The sequence below is a fragment of the Melanotaenia boesemani genome, chromosome 15 (assembly GCF_017639745.1).
Source record: "Melanotaenia boesemani isolate fMelBoe1 chromosome 15, fMelBoe1.pri, whole genome shotgun sequence".
NCBI classification, from domain to species: domain Eukaryota; kingdom Metazoa; phylum Chordata; class Actinopteri; order Atheriniformes; family Melanotaeniidae; genus Melanotaenia; species Melanotaenia boesemani.
The window spans coordinates 29,636,932-29,657,904 of NC_055696.1; the positions used below are offsets into that span (position 1 = coordinate 29,636,932).

The following is a 20,973-nucleotide window of genomic DNA, read 5'->3' on the forward strand; positions in this document are numbered from 1 at the left end:
ATCTAAAAGAGATCTGGGTTTGTACGACAGATGAAATCATTGCATCTATGTTTACACTGCAGGATAACCCTCTGCTGTTACCTTGTTCTTTGGCTCTGAGCAGGTTGACAGTACTTGACCCAGGTCCGATGTCAGCACTGTCTCTGGGTCTTTCAGGGGAAATGGAGGTCCACCGGCACCAGCCAGGCTTAGCCTAGATTGACCCCGAGTCTCTCATCTTCTTTTTCCCACAGGAGGACTGACCTGGGCAGCCACAAAGCAGTCATGAACAGATTTATGTCACAGCCACACAATTTTCAGGTCATCTGGGTGAAATTTAAAGTCCATAATTATCTTTAGTCTGACTATTCTAACAGGATCTTATCTGTAATATTATCAGTCCAAAAGAGATTTAACACAAAGTTTGCAGGAAGTGCTCAGTTTCTGGAAGCAACAGAAACATTTTATTAGGAATAAATTGAAAGTGGTTGACAGGAACCGTTATCTACCATCCTCTGACCACAAAACCTCTCTTACAATCATATTCCCATGTTAGAGTCCAATTTATGCCGAACAACATTCACAAAACCAAGAAAACAACGCGGAAAAAATTCCTAGCATCACGTTTACCCACTGACAGACGTTTGTAAGAATGATTAGAAAATTCACAATGTGGTCATTTCAGTGACACTGCAGATTTTTCCAGAGTCATAAAAGAAGTTACCCGTCTGAACGCCACGTGGACGACGAAAAGCCTGGAAGATAAAACAGATCTGGAGGAAAACAGGCCTACATGGCTTGTTTCTGTAATATCTGTTTTTGTAGAAACACATCACGTAGAAGTTAACTCTGCAGGAAACTGTGTTTGAATTAAAAAAAAGAAAAAAGTAAATTAAGCTTTGTGTAAATTAAGGAATTAAGGTCTGATCCTTAATTCAAAACTCCCATAAGTACTTTCTAATTAGACTGAATAAAAAATTATTTCACTATCATCTGTTATCTTTAGATAAAAGGAAAAAGAAATTCAGGGAATTCATGTGTACATTTATATTTTCATGTTGTAAAATGAAAATTATTACTAAAAGTCTACAAGTCTATATAAGACTAAGTATAAAGAAGCATTTTTCATACTCCTGTCTGCAGGACAACTTAAAGAAAACATCTGTTCAGTGTTTCATTCTGTCTCATCTCCCAAAGCGACTGTTAGAAGCTGCAGAACGTCGTCAGTGTTTTCACATACAGTTCACAGCCTTCAGGTGTCAGACATGTTTCAATCCATTCGCTTCCCATCAGTGTATACTGGGACATGAACGTAAACTCCTCAGTTAACTGGTCAGGTTTGACCACGACTGGAGCAACTGCATTGCCATAATTCAAGAAGAAGGTGCAAACTTACAAAGAACATGTTTAGAAATCATAATTATATGGTTCAGATATCAGAATCAGTTGATTAAGTCAGTTATTGATAACCACGGCAACATGGCAGAGATGGAGAGGATTTCATGGTCCTGCTGATTGTTTTTTTCATTGGACGTGTCTGGAAGTATTATGGATATTTTTATGCCTTACAGATCAGCAAATTTTTATGATGTAATTTTACGTTTATCTTGTTTACTGCATATTTAATGCATATTTTAATTTCTGTATTGTTTCAGTTTTACAATATATGAAAGTTTTCAGTTTCTTCAAAGAAAAGCAGCCTTGTGTGTTTATTGGAGGATTCCTACATTAGCTGGCTGCTGGCAGTGCATGCCATGTAATTTTACTACTGTTTTTCTTCAATCTATTTACCAAATCTGAAAAATAAACCATTCATTTTCTATACCGCTTCGTCCAATTAAGGGTTGCTGGGAAGCTGGAGCCTATCCCAGCAATTAGCAGGCGAGACGCAGGTACACCCTGGTCAGGTCTCCAGTCCATCGCAGGGCCAACACATAGAGACAAACAACCATTCAAGCTCACACGCACTCCTAGGGAGAATTTAGAGTGACAGGTTAACCTAACACGCATGTCTTTAGACGGTAGGAGGAAGCCGGAGTACTGGGATATAACCCACGCATACAATTTCTGCAGAGAGAATGAGCAAACTCCACACAGAAAGGTCACTGTTCCAACCTCCCCCCAGCCGAGGCTCAAACCAGTGACCTTTAACACGAAGAGAAACCTTATCTGAGCTTAAGTAAACCAAAAAGAGTTTAATTAAATAGTTGGATTAAAATAAAATAAGAATCCAGTTAGAGTATATATATATATATATATATATATATATATATATATATATATATATATATATATATATATATATATATCTTTTAGCTGTTTATAAGGGTATATTCCCACTGGTTCAGTTTGGTTCACTTTAAACAAACCCTGGTCCACTTCCACAGATAAAATAGTTCATGTTGAGTGGTGTGAACACTCATTCCCACTCTCGTTCAGGCCATAGAAGTAAACTATGGTCCTCTAGAAAAACTGTGTTGTCATGGTTGGTTCTCTTCCAGCGTGAAGGCAAACGGAGCATCCAGTGAAGTGATGAACATCAACGTGGTGGATATCCGGCTGCCTGTCATGCTGCTGGACACATTCTGGTGAAAACTGGATCAGGTTTGAACACCTAAGGTAAAACAGAAACTGGAGGCCTGTACAATAGCAAAGCTGGATTGTTTCTTTTCGAGGTAACTTTAGGGTTGACTTGGGGTTTTCTGTACTACAACACTGGTTAACTTCTTACTGGGGTAAATCACCATGGTAACTTACACTGAACGGCTGACCTGTGCCGGAGCAGGTTATGTTTCTTCCCACCAAACATTAGACGTCTGATGGACGTGCAGATCACGTCTGTATTGCGTCCGTCGGTCCATGACCAATTCTGGACGTCTATATGACGTGAAAAACAGGTCTGCTCATTTGACGTCTAACCATTACCCCACTTTGATGTCAATATGCAGTTTAACATCTGAACGTCAGACTCGTAACTTCTAACACAGGTGCAGGGAATTTACATTTTTTTATTTAAGACAAATAATATCAAACTTGTTATCAACCCCATTAATTGATTAACTTTATTTGTTAATTGATTTTTTTTTTGTTTACTTTTTTTTTCTTTTATTGAGAACATGATCTTTTATTTTACATTTTCACTTTTTCCTGTACTGGTTTATATTGGGATTTATACAGGTTGTGGTAACCATCTGGCTATAACTGACATCAACATGCTCTGCACCCTCTTTTTAAAGACAGTCTGCACCACTCATGCCATTATGTTTTCACAACCATGTCCCCCGGCTGAAATCTAATATGTGCAAAATTAGCGCTGAGTGCTGAGGCAGCACATCTTCATAACTCAACCAGAGCCTTCTGAACTCAACCAGCCCACTGTTGACAACTTAGTGACTACTTAGTGGCTTTCCAAAGCTTTGCAGAGCCTTAATTAAAAAACAAACTATACTTAAAAAACTGATCTAAAAACAAAGAAAATATTGACAGAATAAAATTTGAATTTTATTTTATTGTTTTTTGCTTTTCTAAACATTATTAGGTTGACTTTTCATAAATTTTTGCCTTTCCCATGACATCCCTCTCTATGGCAGCATCTATTACAACGACATGTACTGGGATGGTTATGCTAATTAGATAATGATGGCATTTTGCGACTTCCAGCGACTGTTAGCCAATAACTACTTTTCTCACTGAGGAGTTGGCAGCAGTGTGGTCGGCCTGCAATTCTACAGCTGATGCTTTAGCTGACGCAAGCAACTGTTCTCACATCATTCTGATCTGCTCAGAGGTTGAAGGTGAGTTCAGTCAACTTAATTTTATGTGTAATTGGGTATTTAGTCTGGTGAGTCAGGTGTTTTCGCTTTGTTTTTTTAAACTACCTAAAACCTGCTCTGGCTACAACTGTCATACATACCCCAGCTCAACATACATACAAAAAAGTTGGGCTGTGTAATTTTTTTTCTTTCACAACCAGTGTCGACTTGTTCTGCTGTTTAATTAATGAAAATAAGATTGAAATTAAGTGTTGGTGGAATTGTGATTTTTCTTTGTTTTTTCAGTCTGTGTGTAACTGTCCCAAGTGTCTCCAGAGGCTGGAATGCCAGTTTTCTTGGATCTTTTTAGCAGCAGGTTCGAAACAGGAATTATTATAATTTTGTATGCGTTTACAGTTATGTGCCACTGAGGCGATCAAATTAATGTATAAAGTTATTTTGTTGTGTTATTTCTTAGTCATGTTTTTTTCACACCATCGTTGCAAGTGTCCACCCCCTCCACAACAACTTGACAAGCCAGAAGTAGCTGCAGTGGGAGGCTGCAGGACACAGGTTCAGTAGATCCTTGTTCTTTCAGCCACAGTTATTTCTGAATGTTCCTCATAACCTAAAATGGGGGAACTAATGTTATATCTTAATCTTTTGTGATCTTATTTATTTTATTTTAATTACCTTACGATATAATTTGTCACCTTGGAATGAATATTACACGGAGCTCAGAAACAACTAAAAATTTTTAAAATAATAATATGACTTGATAAAGACTTAGTTTAGACGTCACCTTGTTTGATAAGAAATCAACAGGTGTGTCCTAATTCAGGGTCTGCACACTTCGAAGTGCGGATTCGTTGGCTACATACGTCATCATGGTGCGCCAAGCATTGTCTCAGCTCGGAGAATTCAAAGGAGCCTCCAAATCCACCCTACAAATCCACACTTCGTTTAACCTCAGACAAAGGCTGCTGGTGATGCATCCTTCACGGCCTCACCGCGGCCTCTTTTCTCCCAGAATTCAATGCTCACAAGACGGTGGCGAATGAGCAACCGAGCTCAGAAGACTACGGTATAGGTTTCAATAAAGTTTTGTTTAAAAGAAAAGTATGCTTTTCTACTACATTTTAGTAGAAACATTACAAAACCAAGTTCATTAAAAACATGTTTGTTAAATGGTGACATTAAAATTCTGTAATATTTGATCCTTTTTTTTACTGTCGGTGTTACCGGTCAGTAAATGTTCACTGACGTGTCTTATGAGTAATTTTAGAGGTTTAAGTGATTTAACATCCTGTGTTGTTGCTATGGGAAATTCTTGGAGGCTAAGTAGGCTGTCCCATTTCAAGAACATTAAAGTGTGCAGACTACGTAGGACACTCTGTAGCTTACGTGAGTGCAGACCCTGAATTGGGACACAGGTAATGACATCCTGATCAATTAGATTTCTTGGAAAATGGCCGCCCATTCTGATGACTCTGGTGCGTAGATCGTGAGAGGAATAGATGCTTCATTTTGATGAAGAAATAAAGCCTCATCCCAGACCGCTTTGAGCTATGTTTTTTTTGTTGTTGTTGTTGTTCTGGACCAAATCCATTTAGCTCCACTAGGGTTGTACCTGAAATAACGAGGTTAATAAAAATGGTCACACATGGTAGAACTGCAGAACCATGAATTTATGGAACAAAAAACTAACTCCTGCCACCACAGTGATGAATTAATATTCCAACACAAACTCGCTCACATGGCATGCTGAGCCTCTAAAAAAATCATTGTAAACTAAAAGCTGTGAGAAAACACAGACCTCCGCCAAGCCTTTTCATATTAATTTAATTTTACCAACAAGTATGACCCTTATTTTTTAGTTAGAAGCTCTAATGGCAAAATGATCCCTTTCTCCCTATAGTTAAGTGACACCTTTCTAAGTATTCTCACTAGATTTTCTGAATGTTTCCAACATTGTCCAAGAGTGGTGTACAAATACAGAAATTTGAAATAAAATCATACTGAAGACCTTACAATGCCAACACATCATGCTGAAGTAAAGGTTATAATGAGATGGCTATAACTTGGACTGGGACCTTGTACCCAGTCTTCACGTGGACCCTTGTTTTGTTTTACCTTTTGACTCTGTAATGTGGGCGACTGGAAGCAGGGGATCAACCACCATCCACCTCTAAGCGCACAGCTGGCAGAAGACCAGGAACAATCCTTAAAACCACATCACCAGATCCGTCATCGGTCTGCAGCCTGATGTCTGACGTCTAATGTGGCGGCTTCACGCCATCAACATTATGTTTGTTCCACCAAATCTTCAACAAAGAAAAATGTGAGGATTGGAGATGTGACGGTTGCTCCGTCTCCCTACAGTTGGCCAGTCAGTCCGGTGGTTTTACAAATTTGTGGTTGATGTGACCTCAGAGCCACTACATCATTAAAACAACATTACTGCTTGACTTTTGGACAAAACTGAAAAGACGACCTTATAAGGCTGCAGTTAGAATGAACCAAAATCCTTTAAATAAGACAAGTGGAGCAGTTTAATTTACCACTGGACATATATTTCTGATGTTAAAAGTGGAAAAACTGGAATAAATGTTGTTAATGGCTCGTCTTTTTTCTTCTCCCTTCTCTTACTCACCACTTCCAGGTCAGCTTAGAGCATCTCTTATCAGTCGTGTCTGAGCCCAGAAGTTGGAAACACTGGAAATACTGGTGGGCGTCACATTTCCCCAAAATGATGTCACTCTCTTTAAGAATCATGCTCCAGTCTGAGCTGAACCACCAGATGTCCTCCATCCACATAAACTGGACCACAGTGTTCTAGTCTGTTTTTTCTTTTTTTTTATTTTTTCTATTTTAGAGTAAATTTAGAGAAATTTTTATTTGTTTTTTTTTTATGATTAATTAACAGTATACACACTTTATAGTTTTTTAACTGTACTATAAGTTTAATTTTTCCCATACTTGCCTCGTTTGAACTAAAACCAATCTGATCGGATCAAAAGAACAACGTTGTGTGGAATCATAAGGAAATGGTAGTAACCTCCATTATTTGCACAGCTGTCTCCACTATACCAGTCCATTCACTCGGATTTTCATTTCACATCTTTAGACACATTTGGAGGTTTGTGGTGCGCTCAGTTAATCTCTGGTCTCAGCACAGGTCAAACTAATGAATCAATCAGCCGATCAGGGTTTACACACACACACACACACACACACACACTCAGGGTGACCAATCCCCTTCCCCGTTGCCCTGGTTACCTAGTGATCATCTACACCTGAGATGCACAGTCCAAGTGGCTTAACATGAGGTTTGATGTCTCAGAATAGCTGAGATTCACAGTAAACACAACATATTTATATATTTAGCATAAATCAGTTAATCAGGTTTCTTTTCAGTCGGGAACATTTTGGATGTCAGTCAACGGCTGATGGATTCATTTCCAGATATTCTGCTTCTAAAGTCCAGCTCCAAAACCTTTTAATGTACTAATAATACTTCTTATTGTTCAGAGGTCTGGAGAAGGAGCCTAAAAGTGTAAATCAGGGAAAGTTCAGTCACCACCGCCTCGCCCTGAGATGGCATCCTGTGCCTGATACTGTAAAGGTCATTCCATCAGCCAACAACAGCCTTTGCTTTTGATAAACATCCAATCAGAGCTCACGCTGTGTTGATAAGCATCCAATCTGAGTGTGAGAGCTTGTCATTGCATTCCACAGGCTGATCTGACACTATCATGAGGCCCGAGGCCAGCCGGGACACAGAGCCAGAGGCTATTTTAGGCTCCTTACAGATAGGACTGAGTTTCAACACAGCTCAGACCAACTGAGAGAAACCAGGATGAATTACTGCCACCCTCCCTTCATTTCTGCTACAATCTACATTTCGGCACTACCTGGAACTGTAAAGGTACAGGGGTAACTCCATGGATGAGGATGAGTGGGTTTTTAAAGCTGCTGTTGTTGACAGAAGTGAGCTAAATATGACTAAAACACTAGGAAGTAGTGTAACTCTTCAGTTTCACATAACACAGTTCACATGATGCCTTTATCTCAGAAGGTTAGAGCAAATTTAAGTGCAAACATTTTGTTAATGACATAAACAACAAGGACAAAGTTTTTAATAATTTTTATATTTCATTTCACTTGATGGTACAGGGTCCACAATTTTAAAAGGAAGAAAAACAACCCCTACTACAACCATATATTTTCCCTCTGGGAGTAATCAAGTATTTTTCATCCTGTTTTATAATTTCATCATTTAATTTAATTTCCTTTCATTTCATTTAAGTAAAAATTTAATTTAATTTAATTTAGTTTAATTTAACAGTGTGAGCAAAGTTTCAGATTGCAACTAACAAATTAACTCCTACTTGATGTTCTCTTTCTAAGCATGAAGGGGAACACAAACATCCCAAACGTAAAGATGCGTGGCAATGCACAATACACTGTTCATTTACGCCGCCATGTTGGGTGGCAAAAAGCTAGCTGGGACCGGCTCCTGCTATAGTGACTATTAACTGTTTCTCATCAGGGATGGCACTACCGGACTTTACACTCTCCAAAACAGTTCAGCAAACTCAGGTCAGACAGCGATGTTTTGAAATAAATGTGCATTTGTTGGTGCTGAATATCCTTATAATTTTCCAAATTCCGAATTAACTCTAAAACATCCAACTGACGGAGATATTGCTACCCGATTTACTGTACCTTGACATTTACAGCTACCAAGTCAATGGATAGTTACACTTCTCAGGGGCAGAATTAAAAGCATACAAGTCAGATTAGAGGCGTAGAAATATTTCATGGTATGATGGGTTTCAGATCTTCAGCAGTGGAAAGTTCCCCAAACGAAGTGTTTCCTCTTCATGTCAAAGCCGAGCAAGAAAACAGGAGACAGAGACGATGTTAAAATTAAGGGATGTTCCCGTGATGTATTTATTAGTTAACATTACTAACAATTACTGTGAGACAACATTTCTATTTAAAGACAGTTTCATTTATTCAGACCACAAAGGAAATGAGATGTCAAACTTTTCATTAACACTGAAAATGGCCGTCACCGTGGTGATCTGCGGTGGAGGTTGAATTTGTTGAATATCCAACTCATTTCACCGTAGTTGCATTTCCATTGTGAGAAATAGTTCTGTGTTGTCTTTTTTTTTCTTCTTCACATAAAACATGACCTACATATGAACTTTTTATTCTGTCCTGCTTACACATGAACAACGTTTTTGTATTTCTTGATGAATAAACAAGAATATTTGTTTAAGAATTAAACGAATGAACGAGACCATTTTAAAAAACTTTAATTTAATTTGTATTATTCTCTTTTTTGCTTGCTGGCGTTTTTCAAAACTTTTCCAGATCATCCTTTAACCTTCTTTTCTCAGGAGTGCAGACATACACAAAGATGGACGGGACAGAAGCTGAGGACAATGGGTTGTTGCACTTCTACCTACGGGAAGACAAAATTAGCCTGAATTACTTGTCTGTTAAAAACAGACTAATGTGAAGTGTTCCCGGAGCGCAGTAACATTAAAGTTTGCTGCATTTTAGTAATGCATTGCCTTAATTTTTCTTAGATAAATATATTAAAAATTAGAGCAGCCCACTATAAATAGAATTGGAAAGCGTACGAAATAAAATTTTAGATAAACTTACCACCAACAAAGTGCTCGCTACACAGCTGAGGTTTTTTTGATTGCTTTCAGTTAGCATTTAACCCGTCATTCAGGGTCAGCAGGTAGTCTGTAAATTAAAATGTCGATTGGAACATTTAAAGGTCCAACACGAATGTACCATTATTATTTTGCAAGATACTGGCAGACCAATAATACACTGAACCCCATAATCAAGTAGCCGGCATAATGAACAGAAACATCTGTGCAGAATATGAACTGGAGACCCCTAGGCCACAATGGAAAAAACCTCCCATGGTGGTGGAGAATTACAGGGCTTAGATCGTGTGGGAGTTCCACATACAGACCAACAAAATGGTGGTGGCCTACCAACCACACATTCTGATCTTTGATAAGCATCAAAGGAATGCTGTAGAGATCGATGTAACCATCCCCAACGATGGACAAATCAAGAAAAAACTGGAGAAATACCAAGGACTCAAGGAAGACCTGGAGAAAGCCTGGAAGGTGAAGGTAACAACCAGTGGTCATCAGAGCACTGGGGGCAGCTAGAGAAGTGGCTCCAACAAATACCTGGAGAACCATCAGACATCTCCATCCAGGAGAGTCCAGTAGGAGCAGCTAGGAAACTGAGTAGGACCCTCAAGCTCCCAGGACTCTGGTAGAGGAGCCGAGCTTGAGATGAACAGCCACCCAGCCTATCCGGGGGAGATGGGAGGGTGAGTGAGGGAAGTATATATATATATATATATATATATATATATATATATATATATATATACACTTGGAGCTGGACGTGGTGTTTCATGTCCACTTTTCCAGCTGCTGTCCCTGTGTTGTCATGTTGCCAGGCAGCAGATCCACATTCCAGATCCACGTCTCAGATCCAGGTCCCAGATCCGTGTCAGAGATCCACATCCCAGATCCACGTCCCAGGTCCACATCCACATCTTAGGTCCAGGTCCCAGATCCAGGCCCCAGATCCATGTCTTAGACTAACATCCCAGATCCACGTCTCACATCTGAAACTTTAAACCCCTCTTTTAATGGTGCTGTTTTTATTTGTCTTCTCATTTTGCTTGATGAGGTTGAGAAATGAAAAAGTTTTTAAGATAAGATTTTTAACTATGTACGTCCTGCTACTTCTGCAGAGAACACCCTGCTGTGGAACTGCATTGACATACAGGACTTTAAAAGTCACAAGGTCTTTATGATTCTGCTTTGGTTTCATTTCACCATTAGACCAATTTGAACGAGTTTAACAGTTTCAGTTTTGTTTGGGGTCCCAGTTCACTGAAACGGATCCACAGCAGCCGTTATCCCGGATCATTTCAGATTGCTTAGTTTATCAAATTTTGTGAACTTTGGGAAAACACAGCTGAATAAAAAAGAGAATGAGAAATATTACTGAAAGCTTTGCTGACATGTTTCCCATTGCCATGGTGATGCATCACATGACTGCGATGGTCCAGAGGTACCCTGTGTGTTTGTATATGAGGTGGTGGTGATTTTAAGTTGGGCTGAGGTCGGAGGTCAGCGCAGCCCACTTAGCTTCTCCAGCACCAGGACTGGAACCATTTCAGAACCCTTTAGTTACACAGTGCTTGAACCAGTTTTCCTTAAAACTTTTACACTTGTTTCCTCACCTGAGCTTGAAGCGGGACTTTAAACCTGAACCAGGAGATCCTGCAGATCTTTAAATGTGAAGTATGTTGAATTTAACAGTGTGTTAAACAAATAAAAAGAAAAAAATGTAACATCTGATAAACATGTTAATCACAGCAGCTCAGACGGAGTTCGCCTGGGTGGCCTCGGTGGGGAAACCAAGCTCTCACCCCAATGTTTAACTTCGCTTTCTCCTCCACCAAAGCTCCTTCCAGGTAGAAACTAATGGCCGACTCCACATCTGTGGCCCATTCACTGTTTTAATGAGCAGGAGAGCGAGGCTGAATGGACAAGCAGAGACTTTAACTAGCTGCCTCTGCCATTAGGAGCCTGTGGGGCACTTATGTTAGCAGGAACAATGAGCTCAACACAGCTCCACATCAGTATTCACACAGCTCCACATCTTACATCTATTCATGCTTGTTATTTCACGATAAACACGGAAAAGCAACACTGACCTCACTTATCCACCAAACGTCCATCTTAGCTTTTGTGTTTAATTTGATTTCTATCCAGTCTGCAGACCACATCACAAAGACAGCAGAGACAATGTAAATGTAAATCTGTCACATGACTTTAACAAGAAAACACCAACTTTTTAAATGAGTTTTTATCATTTATATCATTTTCACAGTAAGCAGAAACTTTGGTTTAAACAAGAGGCAAACAAGCACCGCAAGAATCCACGTCCACTTCTGGAAGAGTAAGTGATGTTCGGGTACCATAAATCTGTATATAACCCTAACCCTGTATATAAGCAGAATGAGGACGCAGGCAAATTCAATATGAGAGGCAACAGTTTAAAGTGAAACTTATATCTGTTGTAAAAAGAGCATCAGTCCATCAGGCACTGCAGGCCACTTTTGGGTCCCTGAACCGTCTGAGTCCAGGATTTGCCAGGGTCAAGCCTGTTTGCCGATGTTTTGACTGTGGGCCTTGTTAAAGCCCGCGGGGTCGTCTGACACAGAGCAGCCCCCCTCTGTTAAATCTGCTGCTGTGAAATCATTAGAGTCCGACCTGCCGGTGGTCCGACAGCCCACTGCAGTCTTAATATCAGCAAAGAAAACACTTAACCTGAGAAGATTCAGACTATAATCCAGAGAAATAATCTGTCAGAGTTCCTGAAATACAAATAATTATATAGGTTTTAGACTAGCGAGAACTAACTTAAAACGATTCCAGTCCTTCATTAAATGAAACACAAAAACCTCCAAACTGCATCTTTCAGACACAGCATTAGCAAAATGACTTTCATTTAAATTTACACGACTTGATGTTTGCAACAAGAGAAAATAACAAATGATTTAATATTTTCTGAATAATAACAATAATAATAATAATCATCATCATCATCACCATCCTTTTTATTATTATTGTTATTATTGTTTTATAGTAATGAATTTGCATCTTTTTATTTTTTGACGTTAAACTAAAACAACTGAATAAAAAAAAAAACTTCTATTGATCTGATTTATTGACAGAATGGATCGGATGTAGCTGCTCGCTGTGGTACGTCTATATAACTGTTTTCAGTTAAATATTTATTTTATTCATGTTGATAAATGCTGCTGCTGCTCAAACACAGCAAGCCAGATGAAGAGTTTAGTAAAAGTCCCAGCAGTTTAAAGATGACTGGATCAAACGTGTTGGACTGGCTGTCAGTTTACGTCCCTTCAGCTCGTCCCCATCACCTCTCTGCTCCACATTCCAGCCGTCCTGCTCTTATCTTTATTGGCTGAGGACGGGCAGAATTGCCCCAGTTAGAGGACAGTTTCTGGAGCTTTGAGACGTAAATGACCAGAGAACAGACATTCAAGAGACGACAATCACTTATCAATGGATGGATGCCACAGCGGAATAAAATACAAGAGATCAAGAGAGTAGCTTTAGACATGTGAAGAATTTCCTTGCCTGATAGGGAAAATTAGATCCCAAAATGAGCAAAGATGTGGAGGAAACAGCTGGATTAGTTCTTCAGATTAATTTCAACCAAAACAACCTGACAAATATTCAGTTACACAAAGAAATCACAGGCATGTTTTACTGAGCTGCGATGTGACGATGAACAACTTCACCAGATCATGGCTCAGAAAAATATCCTTCCTAAACTGATTCCTGGCAACCTCTGCAGGAAAACCTCGTTCAGAGAGGAGAGGAAGGAAGGATGTCATCTGATCTGTAAAATCTTCTGTTTGACTTACATTAGATAGATAGATAGATAGATAGATAGATAGATAGATAGATAGATAGATAGATAGATAGATAGATAGATAGATAGATAGATAGATAGATAGATAGATAGATAGATAGATAGATAGATAGATAGATAGAAAAGAATGATTTTGTGATGAGATATTTTGTCCCTAATGTGTTGTTGTATTTGCGTTAAGCTGAAATATGTTAATTTACTTTTAAGTGCATTTTAAAACAATCTGTTTTAAGAGACTTAAATAAATCTTCTGCAAAAATAAGAGTTTTTTACAATTTAAAGTTCACATTGAGGAAAAAACAAGAACATTGTGTATTTCCATTGGACAAAAATAATCAGTAAAGAATCAGTGTTTTTTTTATTTATTTATTTATGTAACAAATAGCTGCAATAACAGTCAGTGATATAATAACACTAGTTAAATGGTCAAAATTTAAGACAGCAATGGGAACACAAACACTTCTTTTGGCATCATACACAGACTATTATGATTGTAATTATAGTAAAAGATTTGCTCTCTCTCTATTTAGGCAGTTAAAGGGTTAAAAAGCCTTTTTTTATTTAAATATAAACTCTGTTCTTGTAAATCTGTGTGAAATATCATTTGAAAAACTGACACCTCATAAAACTCACTGAAGAGCTAAATGTTGTCTTAGAGAGTTTTTACTTTTCATTTAGAATTAAAGGAAGCAGACTGAAGTGAACAGATGTAGATTTTTTTTTTTTGTATAACAAAATCTGGTTATTTCAATAATAATTATTATTTTTCCTTAAACAGTTTTCTGTTTTAAGTTAAAATCTGACCTGAGACCAGGTCCTGGTCCAGCAGCACAGAGAACTCTGAACCTTTGAGCCAGTTTGCTCACATTTCCCAGAACGAAGAGGATCCTCCATGTCTAATTTCACTAGCCGATTCAATTATATATATATATGTGTGTGTGTTTTTATATACAGCCCACAGCAAGAGGAACTGCAGGATAAATAGTCGGGGCTGAGCGAGCTCTGCAGGGTTCTTCGTGCTGAGTTGGTTCAGCTTTGAATCAGTGAGGCATATTTGTTTGGAAATGTAGAGTTGAGGGTAAGCACTCTCAAGAGCTGGGAAGCTGTGTCTATTGAAAAATCTACACAATGACACAAACAATTATGAGGAGGATTCATAACAGGGCCAAGATGACTCTTTATGACCTATTTTGGATGTTTTCGTAGCAAGAGAAGAAGTGACTGAGGCTTTAAGCAAAGAATGAAAAAAGTATTACTGCTGTTCAGGTCTTTCAGCACCTCCTGTGATAGCAAGTAAAAGGAGAAAGAGAGAAATAAACGAAAAAGAGTGAAGGTTCGAAAAGGAAGAATGAAGAGGAAGAAGTGGAGGAGAAAGTGATGCAGAGAGATGAGGAGAAATGGGGGTGGTGTTGTATTTCAACTCTGTGTAGTGGACGTCTTAATCAACAGTGTCAGGTTTTCTTTCTGGGGGCTGTGTGGTGTTTTTCATGCTGACAGTGAAGGTAACACGCAAACAGAGGAGGAAGATGAGGAAGACTCTCCATTCTGTTCATTCAAAATACACATCTGGGTCACACACTGAAGGTTGTGTTAAGACTGTAGATCAGAGATAGAGTCCATCTCATCTGAAATAAAAAAGGAGAACCTGAAGATAAAAGTCTGACAGTTTTGCACATTTAAACCCTTTCATGGACAGTTTCCTCTACAGTGGACACAGATTTAAAAGATGTTTTCTATAACATGGAGCGTGAGGATGCTATAAGTTAGGAACTTCAGTGGACATGAGTGAGACGTCCAACTGATGAATGAATGTCATATAATTAAACACATAACTACCAAGTTTTCTCAGTGATAAACAAGAAAAGAAAGTAAGGCAGCTACAGTTTTTAGAATGTTTATATGAGATAAATACTGATAAAATATTGATAAATAATAGTGACATATTAATATTATATGATAGAAGAAAAACAAGAAGATAAATAAGATTAATAAATATAAAGTATCACTGTTTGACTTCAAAAATAAAATATTGTATGTGAAAAAAAAGCTTTTTTTTCTTTCAATCCTGTAATTTAACATTTTAAAGCTGAAATTATTTATCTGTGACGTCATTATTGATTGCGCGTCTGAAAAAAAAACAGGAACGCGATGCATTCTGGTTGATTCAGAAAGAATAATGAGCTGAATGACGGGTTTAGCAATTTCAAATAAAAATAATAGATTCTGTACATCCTTTCCGAGTTCTGAGAGTTCGATATACTTCTTTATGGTTTATTTATGTAGGGACTTTGTATATTTAAAAAACACGACTGTAAATGTACAACACTTAGCCAAATGACTCTTTTCCATCTGCAGTCCCTAAAACAAAAACAGAACAAAACAGAAAATATAAAATGTCACAATGAAGATAAAAGTATAAACAAAATACTAAAGATAAATACAGCAAACAGACAGCCTGCTGCTGTTTCCACCCAGTTTTACTTTTATTTATTTTATATAGCTTCATTTTATTATTATTATTATTATGCGCGCTTTTTTTGTCCCTTCTGTGGCTCAGAGTTTTTCTTTTGTTTTTTTTTGTTTTTTTTTTTTGTTGTTGTTTTGTTTTTTTCTTTCTTTTTTAAAAATATCATTATTGTTGTTATTGCCATCAGCAGTAAACAACAACAATAAACAGGTGGAGAAGAAGCTGCCATGGGGATGTGAGCCGATCTGAGCGCTGAATCTGTGTGTAAATCTTGGAACTTTTCCGTGATGGATGAATATTTATCGGAACATGTTGGATGATGAAATATGGCGCACACGGCCGCCGTGCTGTAAACAGTGCGCGCGCCAGAAGAGCTTTTATGGAACGGTGTACCCCTGCTGCAGTGTGACACTCCCTGATTTATGGCTGTATTTAGATAAGACACCGCCGTAAATGGTTTCTAAACAGCGTCAAGGTCATGTAATGTAATGGGATAATGTTTTTAGGCGATGGCGATAAGATGATGTGTTTGGTGCTTGCGGAGCTGTGGGTTGGAGTGGGGTGGGGGGGCTGCAGGTCGGGCATGGAGACTGGCGATGTGGCAAAAAATTGGTCAATCTGTTGGTTTCCTCGGAGCTGTTGTTTTCATTGGAAACAGAAAATTTGATCAAATTCACTTCATGCTGATTAGAATGTTTCTGTTCAGCTCACACTGCGCATCACGCGCAGCAGGAAATATGAAGAAAATCCTAGAAATCGTTTTTGGTTAAATGGAAAATATAATTTAGTTAGATCGAGTTAGAGTAAAAAGAGTGTGGAATAAAACTGAACTTCTGATAAATGTTTAAACTAAATTGAAAATTAAAACGTTATTAGTCTGAAAAGAATAAACCAATAAAGGCCGGTGTTTTGAAAACTGTTTTATTTTGGTCCAGAGGATCATTTAAATACGACTTTGGATCAAATCCGCTCTCCAGAGATTTTTCCTTCTTCACAATTAATCTGTGCTGTTTAAAATGACTAAATTAGTTATAAGTTTCTATCATTTAATTTCACCAAATTAAAAAGTAAAATTCATAAGCTGTTTTTCCCCCCTCTGGAACACAGAAGCAGCAGTTTACGCATCTGTCAGGTTTGGGCAGAAATAAGGATTCGATGCTCAAAATCAACCAAAATATGGAACAATTCCAAAATAAAAAAGAGAAAAGGGCGTACTTGAATAACTTCCTTCTCTTGTGATCATAAACTGCCAGCAGCATCATATATTTTCTCCTCGTGCAGTGTCCTGATATCACGGCACCACGGCGCGCGCGGACCTCTACAGACTCTCCTCCCATCCTGCGCGCTCTCCTCCATTGGCTGCGTCCTCTCCACGCTCACATCCAACTCATATAAACCTGGGGCCTCACACCTTCACTGGGGTCAAATTTCCTCAGCAAATCAGTGCAGCCTCTTCGGAAAAAGATCCCATGAGCCAAACAGCAGCGGAGTCCGGCGCAGCGTCCAGATTCCTTCTTTGGACCTCCGAACTTTTTCAGCTCATCTGAAACCGATCAGAAAGACGACCATGTAAAGTTTGGAGGTGTAACTTGTTAAATTCAGAGGAATCTTAGTTTAGGTGGTGGATGACTCCTGTCGGCTGCAGATCCCAGAGCAGAGATCGTCTGGGGGCCGCAGCAGCAGCCAGAAACCCAAGGAAACGGAAGACAACACATTTCCTATCCGGCTCAGCATGAACCTCATCGGCGGCTATCAACATCACCACCATCTGATGCACGAGCCCTTCCCGTTCGTCCAGAGGTGTCACCAGGATGCGCCCTACTTCCAGAGCTGGGTGGTGAACCACGGCGAGGTGCCCCCGGACTTCCAGATCCAGGCGCCTTACCCGGCCACGGAGCTGGGCGCGCCCGGAGCGACGCACGACGGCCGGCTGGAGGGGCTCCAAGCCGGGATGGGCAAGAGGAGAGGGTCAGGGCCGAAGAAGGAGCGCCGGAGGACGGAGAGCATAAACACGGCTTTCGCGGAGTTGAGGGAATGTATCCCAAATGTCCCAGCGGACACAAAACTGTCTAAAATAAAAACTTTACGCCTCGCGACCAGTTATATTGCTTATCTGATGGACGTCCTAGCCAAAGACTCCGGAGAGACGGAGGGCTTCAAGGCCGAGATAAAGAAGTTTGAAAACCGGGATCTGAAAAGGAAACGGGAGCTGGTGAGTCCTGGAAAATTATTCCAAACCAAGATGTTTTCCAGAAACGCACTGGAGTGAAAATATCCCGAGGCCTGGAAATGTCTCGGTGTGACTCCGCAGAAGAAATATAAACAATAAAACATCTGTTTTTAGATGTAAGGAAGAAATATTAGGTCAAATCATTTAACTGATAACCAATAAATCCAAAACATGAACACACAGCCTGAAAGGTGCGATTCATTTCACTGTCTGAAGATTCTAAAATTTAACAAGATATTAATGAAGGTTTGCTCAGAGGATCTTTATTATTATTATTATTATTATTATTATTATTATTATTATTATTTTGTTATTATTATTATTATTATTTTTATTATTATATTTAGTACTATTTCTGTTACATTAAAACAGTCACGCGGCTCCTGTTTACTGAGAACAGAAACACATTTCTTCCCACATTAAGATGTTAATGATGAGGTCACATTACTTAGACTTCATAACATGTTAGACTCATTTATAAAAGTAAGTAATTATTTGATATGATACTTAAATGAAATAAAAATAGTGTAATATATATATATATATGTGTGTGTGTGTGTGTGTGTGTGTGTATGTATGTGAAATTAATAAATGAAACATTAATAGTTTTATAATTATTTTAATTAAGTATTCAGTCATATGTTTTATGTACTGAATTTGAAAAGAAAAAAAAGAAAGAAAAAAGATAAATAAAATAAATACAAAGATAAATAAATACATAAATAAGAAAGTAAGCATTGTTATATATATATATATATATATATATATATATATATATATATATATATGTGTGTGTGTGTGTGTGTGTGTGTGTGTGTGTGTGTGTCGTTGATTATGTACTTTAAAACAATAATTACGTTACTAATAACTAATTATTATGTGATCAATTTATCAATACATATTAATATTTAATTTTAATTTATTTTAGATTAAATTGAATGTTTGTGTAAAGTTTTTTTTTTTTTTTTTTTGGATGCCTCATAAAGCAGAAAAATCTCAGAATATGCCAACATGTCAGACTGGAAGCTGCAGTACATGTGTGATCAAACTGAGACTAAGGTACATGATGATGATGATGGTGATGATGATGATGTATTTGGTTCCCCTCTTCCCACAGACTGACGGCCTACAGGACTCATTAGGACCCGAGAAGAAGGTGAAGGGCCGGACCGGGTGGCCACAGCAGGTCTGGGCTCTGGAGCTCAACCAGTGACCTCCTCCTTTTCCACCTCCGTTTTCCCAGCAGATCTACTCATGGACTCCGGATTTAAATCTTTGGAAACACAGGAAAAAAAACACTGACTGCCTGAGACTGTTCACACCGCGGTGCGCGCGCCGTGGCGCGCGGAGAGAGACTTCAAGGACAACATAGGACGAGCGGTGTGACGCGCTGATATTTGTGGCGTTTTCTCCTGCAGACCACAAACATCTGTTTCTATAGAAACCGTGTTTTCCTGGCCCTGCCTGCTGTTGTTTTTCACATTTGACAAGAACGGAACTAAAACTGAGTGTAGAAGGAAACTGAAGGACGTTCCTGCTGCGCTAGATTTCCTTTGGATTCTTTATGATCAGATTATTGATTGAATAAGGTAAGAAGGATGCAGCGGCCGGATTTAACATTTTTCCTCGAAACGGGAATTTGGTCACATCTTAAACAGGATGCTGATTTTCCAGTCAGTTAACTAGCAGATTTTTGTCAAGTCAGAAACCAGAATAAACGCTCAGTAAACCGGCTACGACCATTTTCTCTGAACGAATTAATCTGACATAAAAGATTTTTGTCAGCGTTTGTAATTTTAAAATGGTAAAAAGGTTCAATGAAAATTTTAAATTATCATCATCTGATCTTTAACATGATCAGCATATATATATATATATATATATATATATATATATATATATGTATAATGGCCATTTTATCCCCATCATCAGGTTGTTTTTCTGTTTGTTCTCCCTCTTTATAACCCCCCTCACACAGAAGAGTTCAAACTGTGCAGACTGTTGCAGAAGTGAGTTGAATTTCCTGAATCTACCTCAACACCTGAACTGCTCACTGCTCCGCCGGGAGGAGAAAACACTACGAGGAAAAGGAAAACTTTATTTGGCGCAGTGCTGAAGGAAATGTGTGTTAGATGTGAAGTTCCGTAAATAAATAATTATTTTAAGAAGCTTAGTTTGCGTATTTGTGGCTCTATTTGTCAAATGTATATATTCTTATTTTCCGGACGAGGTGGTGTGTGTTTCCGTTGTACGTGTTTAAGTGAGGTAATAAAACAACTCTTATTTTATTAATTGAACTCTTGTAAAATAATGGTGCTGCAATTAACCTTAAAATAATTTTATGAATACAAAAATATGTATAAACACTTTTTACAGAACAAAATTTATTTCTTTTTTAACCGGAATGTTTCTTGTACTTTTACGTTATTCTAGAAAAAATGAAATGTGTATTCATACATACTTTAATGATTTTACCTTACATTTTACTTTACGTGTGTAGCTTCAATCTCTCTCTCTCATATATATATATATATATATATACACACACACATACACACACACACACACACACATTTAAGGCAAGCAATATATTTTTGAACAAAGTATATTAAAATTATATTTAAAACAATACACAAACACACACACATATAAATATAAGAGTTAGAAATTTATATATCAGTTTAGTTTTGAATCTTTAATTTTCTATTAGCTGATCCTGTAATTGACGTGTTATTAAAGGAATGAAATAGCTTGAAAATGAATTATCTGTAAATATTTCTGTAGATTTTTCGGCATCTTAGTCTTATTTCTCATGTAGCTGTAGGTTTCTTTTTAGAATTGAGTTTCTGGGTGAAACTGTCTTGGTTCTGGTGTCTTCATATAACAAGGTCAACACTGACCCCTAGTGGACAATGTCTGTTACTGAGGAAACAATATTTACAAGCAGTGTTAAAAAACCTTAAAAGGTTTCCATCTGTTTAAAAAACAAATCTGAGACTGTTTCTGTCTGT

General features: G+C 38.2%; 1 protein-coding gene across 2 annotated transcripts; it reads left to right on the forward strand.

Moving 5' to 3' along the window:
* The first annotated feature begins 16,885 nt into the window (after positions 1–16,885).
* On the forward strand, positions 16,886–20,131 carry LOC121655019 (heart- and neural crest derivatives-expressed protein 1-like). 2 transcript variants are annotated; one of them, XR_006013065.1, is made up of 3 exons: positions 16,886–17,944; positions 19,080–19,551; positions 19,941–20,131. XR_006013065.1 is itself a non-coding variant. In XM_042009448.1 (2 exons), exons 1-2 carry the CDS (start codon positions 17,465–17,467, stop codon positions 19,173–19,175), a joined length of 576 nt encoding a protein of 191 aa, XP_041865382.1. In that variant the 5' UTR covers positions 16,886–17,464; the 3' UTR covers positions 19,176–20,131. The 2 variants fall into 2 exon arrangements, 1 of the variants encoding a protein (XP_041865382.1); XM_042009448.1 differs by having other exon boundaries at positions 19,080–20,131.
* Positions 20,132–20,973: the final 842 nt, after the last annotated feature.